The sequence below is a fragment of the Scomber japonicus genome, chromosome 8 (genome assembly GCF_027409825.1).
Source record: "Scomber japonicus isolate fScoJap1 chromosome 8, fScoJap1.pri, whole genome shotgun sequence".
In the NCBI taxonomy this organism is placed as follows: Eukaryota; Metazoa; Chordata; class Actinopteri; order Scombriformes; family Scombridae; genus Scomber; species Scomber japonicus.
Window position 1 is genome coordinate 9,056,279 of NC_070585.1, and position 14,530 is coordinate 9,070,808.

General features: G+C 38.8%; 1 protein-coding gene across 1 annotated transcript in view; it reads left to right on the forward strand.

Annotated features, from left to right (window-relative positions):
• pigg (phosphatidylinositol glycan anchor biosynthesis class G) overlaps nt 1-14,530 on the forward strand; it is a 61,030-nt gene that overhangs the window by 37,098 nt on the left and 9,402 nt on the right. The window contains exons 10-11 of the mRNA XM_053323946.1: nt 1,436-1,627; nt 10,898-11,207. Of these exons, the coding sequence (XP_053179921.1) occupies nt 1,436-1,627; nt 10,898-11,207 (502 nt within the window). The remainder of the gene's footprint in view (nt 1-1,435; nt 1,628-10,897; nt 11,208-14,530) is intronic.

Below are 14,530 nucleotides of genomic sequence, written 5' to 3' on the forward strand. Positions count from 1 at the left end.
TTTTTCTTTTGTAACTCAATACTAAGTTTTTTATTGTAACTCTACTACTGGTAAGGCTCCAGCATAGACTGAATATGATGGTAAAATCATCAGGAGGTTGTTTGCTCTGACAAACAGTATGGTTGGCTGTAATGAACATTGGGGCTGCTAGCAGAGCCGAGGGCTATTAGTCTTGTGTTGTAGTGTATAGTATATTTTTCTTTTTCTTTTTTTATATGGGAACATATAGGTGACAGGACATTACATCAAGTCATTTACAGCACAGCTACAGCCGAGGCTGAGAGGGGAGTTAGTGTGTGTTTGAGTCCCACAGAATTAAAGTGAGTAGGTTTCTCTCTCTGTTTAGGCACTGATGCTCAGCAGTCACACAGGAATAAATTCATTATAAAAAGACAGAGATAGCAAAGAGTGTCTCGGCGGACTACAATGCAGTGACAAGATATTCGACATCCATTTGTCTCTCCACCCACACATAAGTGTAGCAGATCAATGTAACAAGTTCATTCCTGCTCTCTGGGGAAAATTGAAAGCCATTATGGGAAATGTAGGAAAGCACCTACTGGGTCATAAGAGACACTGAAGGGAAGTTATTCAGGGCTCCTTTTACTACATATTTTTAACTCTGTTTTTCTGGCTGAGACAGTGACGAGACACTGACAAGACCCTCCACTTAGCATTTTTTAAAAGATTCAAAGAAAGAAAATAGCCTTCTGCTCAGACTGTAGAAAAATGGTGATTTCTCAGCGAAGCTGTGACTGTTTCAGAGCCATTAATATTCTTTCAACAGCACAGGGCAGGGGATTATGGTTCGTTCTTTAACATGCATCACATTGTGGAATAGAGATGTGGATTCTGACCTTTTCCCTGTCCAGCGTTGCCCTTTCCTCCTACCTGCACTGCCTGTTGCTTGGATAATGAGATCTAGGTAGTGTTCCGCCTCATCTTGTCTCAAAGTACCCAACTCCTCTGCTGTCTGATTCAGCTATCGGCTAAATACATGGCTTCTTCTCAACTTTGATATGTCCTTTGAGGTCTTATTTCCTGTCTGTGCTCAGGCGATGTAATTTCAAACTGTATAGCCTTAAATCCAGTGAACAATTGAAGATCCGTGCCTTTTTAAAGTTTAAACCGGTGCTGTAGGATATGACTGACAGTATTTGATCTCATCAAAATGTTCTCTGTTGCTCAGTAAATAATCTACTTCAAAGTTTCAAGCTTTCATTTTTTTATTAATTAAATTGAAATTACTGAGTAACATTTTCAGTCATCCTATGTTTTTAGGCTACAATAATGAAATCTGTTGAAAATTGTTCACAGAGACATTTTAAATATGGATGAATCTCAGTGTTAAAAGTTGAAGGAACCCCTTCTTCTTAAGAATGCATGTTGTTTTCTTCACCCTGTGACTGTTGACCTGTCTGTTGTCTCCATCTAGCTCCGAACACAAGACGGTACTCTCCCTGCTGGCTGCTTTCTGTCTGGTTCTCATCTACTTCCTGGTTCAAAGACGGTGCTCGTGGGTCTCCAAGATCGCCCTCGCCCTAGGACTTCTGGGTGTCTACAGCTACCGGGCAGCTGTCGGCAATGTCTTGTTTCCCTGGCAACACGCCGGCCGAAATACATCCAAGTAAGTTTTTGTGAACCCCTGTGACCATCTCTTCATTGACGATAACGGCTGGCAAATTGCTGTCCCCTGTTAGTGAGTTGATTTAAAGTGCAGGAGTGCCAGGTCGCTCTGTGATGCAGCTGAGCGTGCAGTCAGCAGTACTGCATGTGTCATATGGGACAGAAGATTCAGACCCACATCACTTTAACTGTGACGATGAACTGCTGTGCTTTTTTTATCCTTTATATCCACCAACAGTAAATCTTCCCAGCCCAGTGTACCTTCGAGTCCTAAAAAAGCCCGAGAGTGTCTTAAATTAATTACCCTGAAAGCTGCATCAGACTGTTGGCTTATATTGACATCCAGTAAGAATTGCAGTAGTTTTGACAGGTCTTTTCTCCTTCAACACAATTCTCTGGCACAACCACAACCCCTCCCACACCTCTCTCCTGTCCTCTGTAACTGATGAAAGTAAAGTCACATTTTCACAACAGAGAGAGCAGTAAACTAGCTAATTAAGAGTAGAGATTGAACAGAGAGAGCGAAGAGGTAATATATCACCATACCGACTACCGGCATAATAATGTAGTTTTGCAAATTTGCTTTTCATTTGGCTTGGAAATGAGGTGTTTTTAGCTGTCATGACTGGAATCCAACATCATGCATTGTTCTCTATTGTTGTGGAGTTATAAATATAAGTAGGTTAAGAGAGTGGAAGTATGTAAGAACTCTAAAGAGGTGCAAAATGCAGTACAGGCCAGAAAATCTCAGCACCTGTTAGACTGAACAGCAAACAATTTTTGCAGCTTTTGTGTGTCAGTATTGGAGGTCTTGGAGAGATGTGATGTGTTTTTGGAGATTTGCACAGAAAAGGTAAGTGGCTGCAGAGCCCCATAGGAATAATACAAGATGTAAAGCTTCAAACTTGACTAGATAGTGTAGTCTTTATTGATAAGGAGGCAGCTTGTTGGTTTTCTTATCTCTATTTTAAACTGCACTTGAGTTCCTCCTGTTATCATGTAAAGATAAATCATAACAAGCTTTTCTTAAACATGCAGATACATTGAAACTCTTGTAGTACTACATATTCCTGAAGGAACGTCTCTTCTACTTACCTTACCTCTAACTTAAAACCTCAGTAGGTATAAAAACAGTTACATCTCAGTGTTGATTGTGTTTGGAGCACCTGTGCTTCCTCTCAGTCAAACCAAACAATGAAAAATGACACTAACTGTAAAAAGACACATTGGTATTCTAGATGATTGATGGTTTGATGCCACTTTACACTGTATACATATATTACTTTAGCACAATTTATATGTAATAGCCATTGTTAGCATTGTCCAAAGCGAGAGACAATCGACAATCTCGCAGCTGTTAAGTGTGGTAATTTTTCATTCTGCAGACTGTAGCTTGGCACAGAGTTATCATCTACTAACCCTTGTCAGAAAATAATGAGTGTGCGGGGCTGCACAGTTCCCCTGTCTAGTTTTCCTGACCTGCCTTCATCTACCACCAGTACCTGGCCTCCCCTCACCTTTCCTGTTCTCCTTGGCAGTCTCTCCTACTTGCTCACCTAATTAAAAACTCAACCTCTCACCCTTACCCGCACAAAGACACCTGACTGAAGCCATGCAGGGGTCCTAGCTCCTTTTTGACGAACTGTATGATTGACAAGGTTGACGGTTGACCCCGGTCCTCCAGGCTTTTCATCAGACATTGACAAGTTGATCATTACTGTGCTCCGCCCCAAGGCTTTATTTTAGATATAGTCTAGACTGTAGTTCCAAGGCTCTTTATTGCTAAGACAAACTTAGGTTTTAGGGGTTTGTTACAATAACATGCAGTTCATCTTAGGTGCTATATGCGAATGCTGAGTAAGGATAAGCTATATTAGTCAAAATAAACTAGAATAGTGCTTCTATTTTAGTATCCTGCAGCTTCCAACTGCTGAGTTGTAGGATCAGGTGAAAAGCATGTGAAAAGTTTCCCATCGGTCTTTATTCTTTTGGCTTGATATTTTTAACAACCATGTATTCCAATTTATTATTATTGTTGATAAAATAGAACGGTTTCTGTTTATCTTGAATAAAAAGAGCAAAACAAACCTTCACATCATAATGTGACTGTAAAAAGGAACGACTTTGTATAATGACCCTTTTTTCAAGTCTGCTCTTCCGAGGTTACACTCTGTGTGTTTTATCAAAGTAAAGCCCCCCCTGACAACTCCCCAGTTCCCTCTTCGCCTTTCCTTTGTGCCAACTGCCTAATTGTGCTGTTGCATCTTTCAAAATGGCTAATGGGGTTGAGAACAGCCAACGCTGCTCACTTTAAACATTTCAAAGAATTACTCTGATTGATGTCACCGTGGATACAGTTTGTCTGTCTCTTTTCTTTCTTTTCCTGTCTCATGCACACACCCTTTCTTATGGCATCATCACAAATGAACTGAAAAATAGACAACCAGTCTACTTTTGAACCTGACTACTATTTTTATTTAACTGGATATTGAGAGATCACTAAGTACTGCCTGTGCAACAATATAAAAAAATCTATACTATCATGGAGACATAAAAGATGAAGCACATTAAAGTGTTCCAATAGGAAATAGCTCAACATCAAAGCAGCCGGCTGAGGGCCAAGCCTGTCTAAGCCTGTATAGATCATAGCCAAACTTTGTTGCATACTCCATTTTCAACCTCAGCAATTACTACGCTACGGCACATTTTCTACCAAACCCCCCAAAAAAAACCATAAGAGGCATTTACAATGTTTATGTTTTTTTTCTCTGTGTGTGGTTCACGTTTGTATGTGAGCGAGTGTGTGTTTGTGTGCGTGCATCACACACCTGCACAAAACATGACCCATTTTATCATGTACTGCTTTATCTAGACAGGACTGTTGTGCTGGTTCCCAATTTAAAAATATTCATGCATACCGATCCCGCTTAAAAATGGAAATGTATTCAAACTCGTCTCAAAACACCTGTGAACCCCTGCCACACACACACAAACTCACACACACACAGACAGCCACACACACACACACACACACACACACAGAATCTGGTTTTCAGTTTTATTACCCAAGAGGTAAACCATTTTATAACCCTGTTTCAAAGGCAATTCTGTATCGGTACAATATATCAGTGGTAACATTTTCAAAATTATTATCCTCCACTGACTTCAAAGCATTGTTCATAAAAGTGCTTTTGTCTGTACTTTGTCTTTCAAAATGATGCTTCTCTTTTTAACATAAAGCGGAAGGGAGAAAAAAAGATATCAATACACGCTGCCAGCAAAGCAGCTATTGATCTAATGGTTTGTTGCGTAATTAGATGTTTTGTCTGTTTTAAACTCTGCCACTTAGTCCCGGTGGCATTTCAATAGTCGCGGCTTCGACACGCTCAGCTTTATCCCACAGAAAGACCAGGGCTCAGACAAAGTGGGCAGGCCCTCCTCATTCTCAGGCGTCTGCTTTAAAGCTCTCCTCTGGCAGTGAATCACTTGTTTTGGCTGATTTACTGAAAGTGTTAGCTTGATGCAGGTGATTGATGAAGGGGATATACCAAACATGTTGAGGGGATTGGGCACCGTCTTACCTTTCTTACTCGCTTGCTGGAACACCAGCGCTTGTTTCCAAGGTAACATGAAATCCTGGCAGCTCTTCTGCTCCACAGCTTTGACAGGCTACTATTTTCTGTCCACTGTTACTACTATTAACATCACAAAATGCAGAAAATAAGATCAGATCGATTCGACCGGCTGAGTGTCCTCACCGAATAATGCGGTGGATTCCTCAAGGCTTTAAAGCCCCCTGAAAATTTAGTTTCTAACTTAGGTTTTTCTTTTTCAATAACAATAAATATTCATGAATAAAGCAGTAGCAATCTCATTTAAAGGTTTCAATAAAACATCCTGTTATTTATTGAGTTAAAGGCCCAAAAACTCTTCATCAGTACTGTTGATTTATATTTGACAGTGGACTGGCAACACAAGCAAACAACCCAACTAAACTGTGACCAGTGCACAGAAATACAAGACTGTGTCACGACATGAACACTACTCTCTACTTATAATCTCACAATGTAATGAGTTACATTTTACACATGCAGAAATGATACATGTTCAACATTACACCTGTTAGTGATGATTCAAAATGGTTGATATTCTTGAGTGTCAAGTTTATTATCTATCAAAAGAATAAGAAATGAGTGACACTTCAAATTGTTGAGAAAAGCAGACAAAAACACAAATTCAGAAATCTTATGTTATCCTCTTCTAACTTTGGCAGAAAATTGTGTGTTCATATTGGATCTTCATAATAAAAAGCTGATTGAGATTACGTGTTGAAGGCCTTTAATAATATGAATAAGTCCTTAAATGAAGTTATGATAATGTGTTCAGTATAAAAGTGACCCCATGAGGGAATCAGTGTGTGAATAATGCTGTTTTGGATGTGTGTTTTAGATAATAAACCTGAATCCTAATGATTAATGATTACATTAAAGCTGCAGAATGACTATATCCGCTGCTGTAATCAGTGTTTACAGACCTGTCTTGCCTTATTAACCTAATCTCTGTGATTTAAATGTCTCCTGTTTCAAAGTGTAGCTAGCAAGTAATCTCAACAAATGATGGCAAAAATGAGAAAATGCATGCTTAGCATTGTTCTTTATGATAAATGTGCTCCCCTGCAAACAGCTGAACAGCATTATCACAGCAAAATGTGGCCTCTGCTTTGTTGTTTTTGGGGGATTAAGACTTGGACCCTCCCCACCTTCAGGCTGTAGTTACTTCAGCCTGACGAGAGGCGAGTGCAGGAGTGTTACTAACCCCTCAAAATGACAACAAGGCATGGTGTGGTGCATCAGAGGAGGGTCAGTTCAATGCTAATGACTTAACAATTACACTGGCTGCAGTCTTATTAGGACAAAACCTCTGTGTAGACTGGAGGTACAAGATGCACACACACACAGAGACACACACACACAGCATTGTTAACCCAGCATTTGCCATAGTAGTCTTTTCTTATCTTAAAATAGCTGTTACAAAACAAATATGACATTTTTGTTTGCCAGTTACCGACCACCATACATGAAGTGGAGAGGAGGAATGAGATGGTCGGGGTTGCAGGAGACTTGTTAGTGTTGTTGCAGTTTCATATTGAGTTGGAAGGAAGTCATAGATGACTTGATAATGCCACTCCAGTACTGTAATATAGGTTAAGGGAAGAAAGACTGTGATCCACTGTAATCAGGAGACACAGGAAGTAACAGCACTGGAAGTAACAGCAGACACTTTTTCAGGGCTGCAATTGAGTAAATGACATAAACAGCAAATAGCCTTTATTGTTCAGATAAGGAGGAGAGCTTGTTAAAGTTCCTTGTTTTTTTCCACCCTGCTTCCTCTATCTGGTGGGAAAAAAAGAAAAAGATAATGATCTGATTATGTGCACAGAACCCTGCTGCTTGTTAAACACAAACATGTATGACAGAAAGATTAATTTATAATTCTCTCCAATTTTTTTTCTAACCCACATAAGCCTGCCAGCTCAAACCCATCACTGTCCTCGCATAAAAATCAAATCCAGGCCAGGCTTTTCCTCTTTTCCTTTGCATAAAATAATGATGAATACAATCCCTGCCATATTGTTAAGGGAGTTGTGAATAATAAAGAATAGTGCTGTATGGAGCATATTACTCTGCTCCTTTCCACTGTTGGAACAGGTTTCCATAAAACACACTGATTAATAATACATGTGCAATGCTTGCTCAACTCCTTCAGGGTCAGCTATTATCCCGTACTACTTCATGCAGCTTTGACTGCATCCTGCTGGAGAAGAAGAAACGTCCCTTTCCTGAGCGATCGCTGCTTACGAGCGGAAGATTTCTGAATGTGTAAGAAAGCGTTTGCGTATTCGCGGTTTGTAAATCTCACCATAAAAAAATAAACGTTACCATAAAAAAAAAAAGTTGAATTATTCTGAATACCACCTGGGGTACAGTGGTCAGTGGGTGAGCATATAAAAAGCTCTATAATATGAATGACTTGGTTAATCTCTACCTCTGCAGAGAAAACTATTGAATGCCTCAGTGTCTTCAGTCAGTAACACATAAATTCAGCAGCTCAATGAACTTCATTACCTATTAATGCTATGTATTTCCCCTCCGTTCATCACAAACAAGAATACAGCAACTTATCATTGTTTAAGATGTTTTGCTGTCTATTTTTATTAAGGCTAATTTATTTCTTTTTTTGACAAATATAAATAAATGTAAGATAATTAAAGTGCAGATTTGTGGGGAAACATTCTTTTTCATTTAAGTTGCTCTGGATAAGAGCGCACGCTTATGCCTGAAATGGAAATTAGACTAAATGTAATTGCCTTCATAATCGAAAGCACTTTTCCTTTAAAGCTTCAATTTGGGACTTTTTGAGCATATAAATTATTGATAGATGAAAAAGGGTTTTTGTGGAGTAAGTCTTTTCGAAGGAGAGGAGCCTTATGGAAACTTTATATTTCACCATGGAGTAACCTCTGACTTAAAGCTCACACATACTGTTGTTCACTACAGGAGATACAGTATGAAGCTTATTCCTCTTTACAGCTGTATTGAAACTTGCTGACATGAATTCATAGAGAACATACTTTGAAACTAAAGTGTTCAATATTAAATAGATAAATCATCATATAAGTACAGGCAAAATATAAAAATAAGCGTGAAATTATCCAATCATTTTAAAACTCAACTCACTATTTGCAGGTAATTTTAGTTTAATTACAGCAGGCTGGGTTTTTTCCCCCCAAAGTATGTTAATCACAACAAACAGGCCGGAGCCAATTATGTGTAATTATCTGTTTGTCCATTCATTCAGACTGAAGCAACAGATATCAACATATTCATGGTTCTGACTTTATTTTGCATACCTGCCTGAAAATGTGGGATTGTGTTGTTGAGTCAGTTTTAATAACATGTTGACAGAATTATGTTGCATATGAAATATTGTTTGAATATACCTTTTTTTTAAATTAACCATGTAGTTATTGTATATATTTATTTTGACTTATTTAAGTTAGTATTGGATCATTTCAAATTGTCTCGGTCATATTACAGGTTTTGTTTGTGTTTTGGTATTTTTGTAGATAAAACGTCTAATTTACTGAATTAGGATTGAAAACTTTGGTTCTGTGTAGGACTTATTTTGTGAACCTGTTACGTTAATGGACCTTTTTTTTCCCGGCAGACATTTAGATTAGTAAAAGCAGGAAAAGCGCAGGTGTAATTAATAACATTAACGACGGGTCCATTTCATTAATTGTCCCAGTAAGTCATGTCAGTTAGTGAATAGGCACAGTAGCAGAGACTGAAACTGCCTCACCTATACGCAGTGCAGCCATCATTAACATTATTAATTCCACTTGTGTCTTTCCTGCTTTGACAAGTCAGAGAGTCTGATGTGAAAAGGGACTGTTGTTAGGAGGTGAAGTCAACTCCGCTGTAGATCTAACCAGTCAGGGCCAGAGTGAGCAGTCTTAGTCGTCTGACAACTGAAACTGAGTACTTCATGAATATTTTGTGTGTATTAAACAAACCAAATCATCAGAGAGATTCAAAGTTTTCAGGTTAAAATAGATATATGAGTTGTCTGCGTCATCTAATTTTTGATTTGTTTTGAAATAGTTTTGATTTGAGCTTCATCCTCTGAGGGATCTAAAGGGTGCAGCTCCAGTTTAGTGAATTCCATTATCTTTATAACTCATTTGAAACTCTAGCAAACAATACACCTGACACATTCCTTTGTTGTAAAGGCAGAAAGTCACAAAACTTCCTTTAAAAACTTGTCAGTTTAATTTTGCCTTTCTAAAAGTAAACATTTCAGACTTTCTGAAAACTGTTAATTATTAATATCTTCTTGTACAAAGTCAGCATTAAAGTCTCGCTACTTTTAAACCAAATACAGTGGAAGAACACTCAGTTTCTAGTTTATTAAATATACTAGCTTAAACCAGATAATCCCATAGGTAACCTGACTGAGTGTACCACATTCAGTCTCTCCCTAAGCCCCCACAGTCCAGTGTGACCTGCTGTACTGTACTGTACTGCATGATGTTAGGTTATGTGAGAAAATAAGATTTATATTCAACATGTTGTAAAACTGTGTCTTTATAGATGCAGCAGTATATCTGCAGGATGTCCATCCATGTGAAGTTAACCTGCAGTGTGCGTAGAGTTCAGTCTGTGCATATTAGACCATAGACTTTAGTTTTTTAAAGTCATTAATGGCAATAAAAGGAAAATGACACCTGTGACCTCTAAAAGACCGCCGTAATTTAGATGTAATGTTGTAGTTTGCTTTGTTCTGCTGTCACCGTCTCTTCCGTACCATTTATAGTCTGCGGTGATCCATTCAGCAAAGAATGAATTTTATATGAGCAGCAGCTGTGGAATGTCATATGACCTTAAAATGTACTGAAAATATGTTAATAGTGTTTCTTGAATGAAATCATAGCAGAAAGCACAACAGACAGAGTGAAGGGAGTGAGACAGTCTGTTGTCCTCAGGCACTTCATTCTGTCTTCCAGTCTCATACGTTTAATTATTAATGTTACACTGAATGAAAGAAGGGTTATGAGCCACAGAAATATAAGGAATTCTGTCTAACAAGAGACCAGGATATGAAATTAATTAAAGTAGTGAACTTTAAAAACCTTAGAACAAAGGGTCTGATTGAAATTGGGATCATTGGTTATGTTGTCCATAAAAAAATTCAGTTAAGGTTAAATATGCTATTGATGCTGTGCTGTAATTCCAATTTATGTGAAGATACGCCTTTAACAAAAGTTTCTTTATCTATAAAATATACTTCTGCATCAGTTTTAGTGTACTTTAATTAGATGAGAGCTGTAATTTAATTCCACAACAGACTTTGTGGGGGCTTTACGCTCTGTTGCATTTGATTTATTAAGAGAGTTGTTTTGGTTCAGTTAAGTAGTTTGATTTTGCTTTTGTCTGTTGCTTAAAGCTGTTGCCTTTATTTGAACAAAAAATGTTTTGTTTTTTTTCTTTTACAATTCAGGGTGTAAATGTAGTAGTAAATCATTTTTTTCATGTCACAAAACCCATCTCTGGATATTTAATTGTTCAGTGCATGGAGCGGTACAGGAGGACTGCCAGAGTCTGTTACCACAATTACTTGAATATTGAGCGAGACGTTGTGTAGAGAAAAATCAATACTGGCTTACTGCAAATGCAAAAATGACAGAGACTGTAATCTTTCTCTCTTTCAGGGGCACAGTGGAGGCACGCTTTGTTTACGTCTTTGTTTTGGGCATCCTCTTCACGGGCACCAAGGACTTGTTGAGATCCCAGATCATCACAGCAGATGCCAAGTTGAAGAGCAGGGGGTTATGGGAGATTTACAGCGGCCTGGTTTTGTTGGTTTGTCTTTTGTTTCGTGCTCACAACTTGCCAGTGCTGTGCTGCTGTCTATTGATCCAAACCCTCATGGCTCAGTTTATCTGGAAGAAACTCCACTATGACGCAGCCCAAACCACCATCATGCACTACTGGTTTGGTCAGGCCTTCTTTTACTTTCAGGTAAGTGACAAAAATGATGTTGATGATCCCACTTTGTTAACAGCCACATTGCCCATTAAGAAATCTGAAATGATTTATGGACTGTACTTAAATTGTGATAACATCTTTGTTCATTCATTCTTGATATTTGAGCAGCCAGACACCAAAAAACACCAAAAATAATGTTAATAATGAATATTACCACCTATTTCATATATTCAGAATAAGTCATTATTGTAAAAGGGGCAGTGGGAAGCTAAATGTTAGTAAAGTGGGCTTGTGACCAGAACGTTGCTGGTTTTCTAGTGTGATCCCTGTACTGGCAGGATAAAAATTGATGGGGAATGCAATTTTCCCTCCCTAATTTAAAAGCCACTTTCAGCATTTAAAACTGTGACATTTTGAGACAATCAATTATTTTGAGGGGTTTCAATCATGAGGACACAGTAAATACAGCTGAATTTTTCAAGTTCAGTTTTGATTAATTTTGACACATGAATTTGAATCTTGACAAGGCTGGCATTTGGAGGAACTGAAAGGGAGAGCCAAGAATGGCGAAATCTATCATGTTAACTTAAAGTTAGCATTAGTAACCTTGTTAGCGTAGAGATCTGTTTTCCATCTGCAGTACAGCAACCAAGACAATAAGACATTAAGAAACAAATCTGAGTGATAAGAGCTACAACTGTTTGCACTAAAGTTTGCCAATTTTAATAAAATGACATACAGTACAACCATGAAATGGTCTGTGAAAACAGAAAGATCCATAGGGAGCTATTGTGGCTGATCAGTGCTAGCGTGTCCCTGCTAGCCTGTTAGCGCTTAGCTTTCCAGCTATAGTAGTTCACCAATTAGCCCTGGGAAATGGTTCCTGTTTCACCAATCTTCTAGAAACCACATATTTCACATAGGTAGACCAATTTGATTTGCTGTGCCACTTCTTGGTGTGACCAGGTCTAAAGGAACAGCTTAGTTTGTACAGTGTGCATGCCGCCTCACACCTGAAGTCAAAAGAGTCTGTAGTTGCTCATAACAGCCACACCCAAATATTGAGTCATTGCAGAGAGGAGGAAATGTGATCTGGTTTAATTACAGGTATAACTGTGCATATTTTCACATAGTTTCTCTTGAATGGCGATCATAGTGTTGCACCCAGTAGTTCATATGAAAAGTGACTGAAATAGTTGCATCAAGAATATAAAAAGAGAGCCAGAGGCAGAAGTTTAAACCTTGACTTCATTCTCACCTCTGCACAGCATGAAGTTGGTGTGAATGTTGAATCATCATGAGTTCAACAGAAATGGAGGGGAGGGGGTTTCTAAAGCCTTTAACCTCCGACTACTCTAGAGGAGCTGCTCCATGGCCGACAGCTGAGACAGTGGATAGATTGGACAGCCCCCAGGTGTGAATGTGCATAACTGAAAAAGAGGGCTCTAGGTAAAACATGAATAGATGAGCATATTGGAGCAGTAATGTCAGACTCATCATGATTCAGGATATGATCATGGGCTTAACACCTGTTTCTGTAAAGGTAGTCACTGGGTCCCAAAAAGCTTGTTTGTGGGGACAGTCATCAAAGTAGTACCCCCCTCTAATCACCTCACCAAATAAAGGATCAGTCTGGTGGCATTCTGTATTTTTCTTATTGTTAACAAATCCCATAAAACAATTAATCCCAACCAGTGATTAATTGACCCTACTAATAAATATCGCCTGGGTAGCCAAAGCTTTATAAACCTAATCTTCTGTGCCGTAGACACTCGCTGTAGCTGTTACACTGTGTGACCTTCATTAGGATGAACATGGGCACTATGGTTTATTTATGAGTCAATTCTACATACAGCATCCCACTGCTTGAAATACTCACTAGTGCACTTTAAGTTTATTAATGTGCAGCTAAAAATAGTCCCTATCAATTGCACTATTTATCCATGTTAAGTTAAGATCGATAAAAACTATAGTGCTCAGCTGTTTCATTTAATTATTTAGCCTTTAGAAGATAACCATGTTACTAGTTTACAATTTGAACAAACATTTAGAGAAACTGATGCCAAAAGGATAGACATGTATGAGAACCAGAATCAGCTCAACTCATATCTATAGAAGGACGTGCAGAGAACAAGCAAACGGTAAGCATGTTCTTCTTGTCTGATTGCAAGAGACATCTAATTTAACGCTCTGACACAGAGTGTAGCAACATTTACGAAAGCCATCACCAATGATAAAGTGAACGTGCTGTAATAGGTGCCATTCTGGGCAGAGGAAGTGGTTGTGCATGAATTGTATTACTTCCATCCAGCGCCGGCATGAAGGCCAACCGGACAAGTTCTTTCCTTCAGATGTGTTACGGCATTATGAGGTCTGAAACGTTCCTCAAAGGCAGAAATTATACCTGGCGTTTGATTGAACCTCCACCCTCCAGGACAGATATTTGGTTAGCAACTGTGTGTTGTTGACGGCTCTGATCTTCCACATCACTAACAATTTAATAAACCGTCATCGCCCTTGGGTCATTAATACCGTGATGGGCTCGGGAATAGACCCGACACTAGACAATTTCCAAAGTCTAGTCGGCCAGCCATGTAATTACAGAGCTTTGAGGAATAACGTTCTCAAAGAAGTTGTAACCATAATGGATCTGTAAAGGGGCAACGTAGGAGATTGAAACTCGCCGATCTGAAACAAAAACTGATGCAGATGAAAATGATGTCAAATTAAAGTCTCATCAGCGAGTACAGTGACAGTTGATCATTGAACTCTGGTTTTTACGAGCTTTAGAGAGACACACACCTGTTTTCTGTGTATTTCCAGAGGCTTTATTATAAAGATTGGCTGAAAGCTCTCGTTTTTTTTTAAAGTGCCCTTGTTTTTTTCAATCTCCTCTGTTTTTGGCAGCCAGAAAAAATACAAGAGGGTTGTGGGAAATATTCCAGGTAACCTCAGCTTTAGTGTCACAGAAAAAGTGAAATTGGTGTTTGCACGATGAATTAACCGTCTCACAGGAGAATATCTGGCCGTCTGCATTTAACTGTCTCGATCATTCGCAGTGATGGACGAGTCAGACTTTGCTGTGGGTATTCTGTGGATTTATCGCTGCCCCTAAAACCAGATGGTCAGGAAAGCAGCAAAGGAGGTGTTTATTCTTCAGAAATGAGCTTGTTTGTGCAAATGCTACAACACGAGTAGAGGCGAGTCACCCTGTGGGTATGAATTCAGATACAACTTAGCAACCTTCTGTAGAAAATATTAATCATCTCACTTATAATGCTAGAGCTCAGAAGTAGAAGGTGGGGATGGTGCGATGAGGAGTTTATACCAAAATTGCAAAATTGCATCAGTCTTCA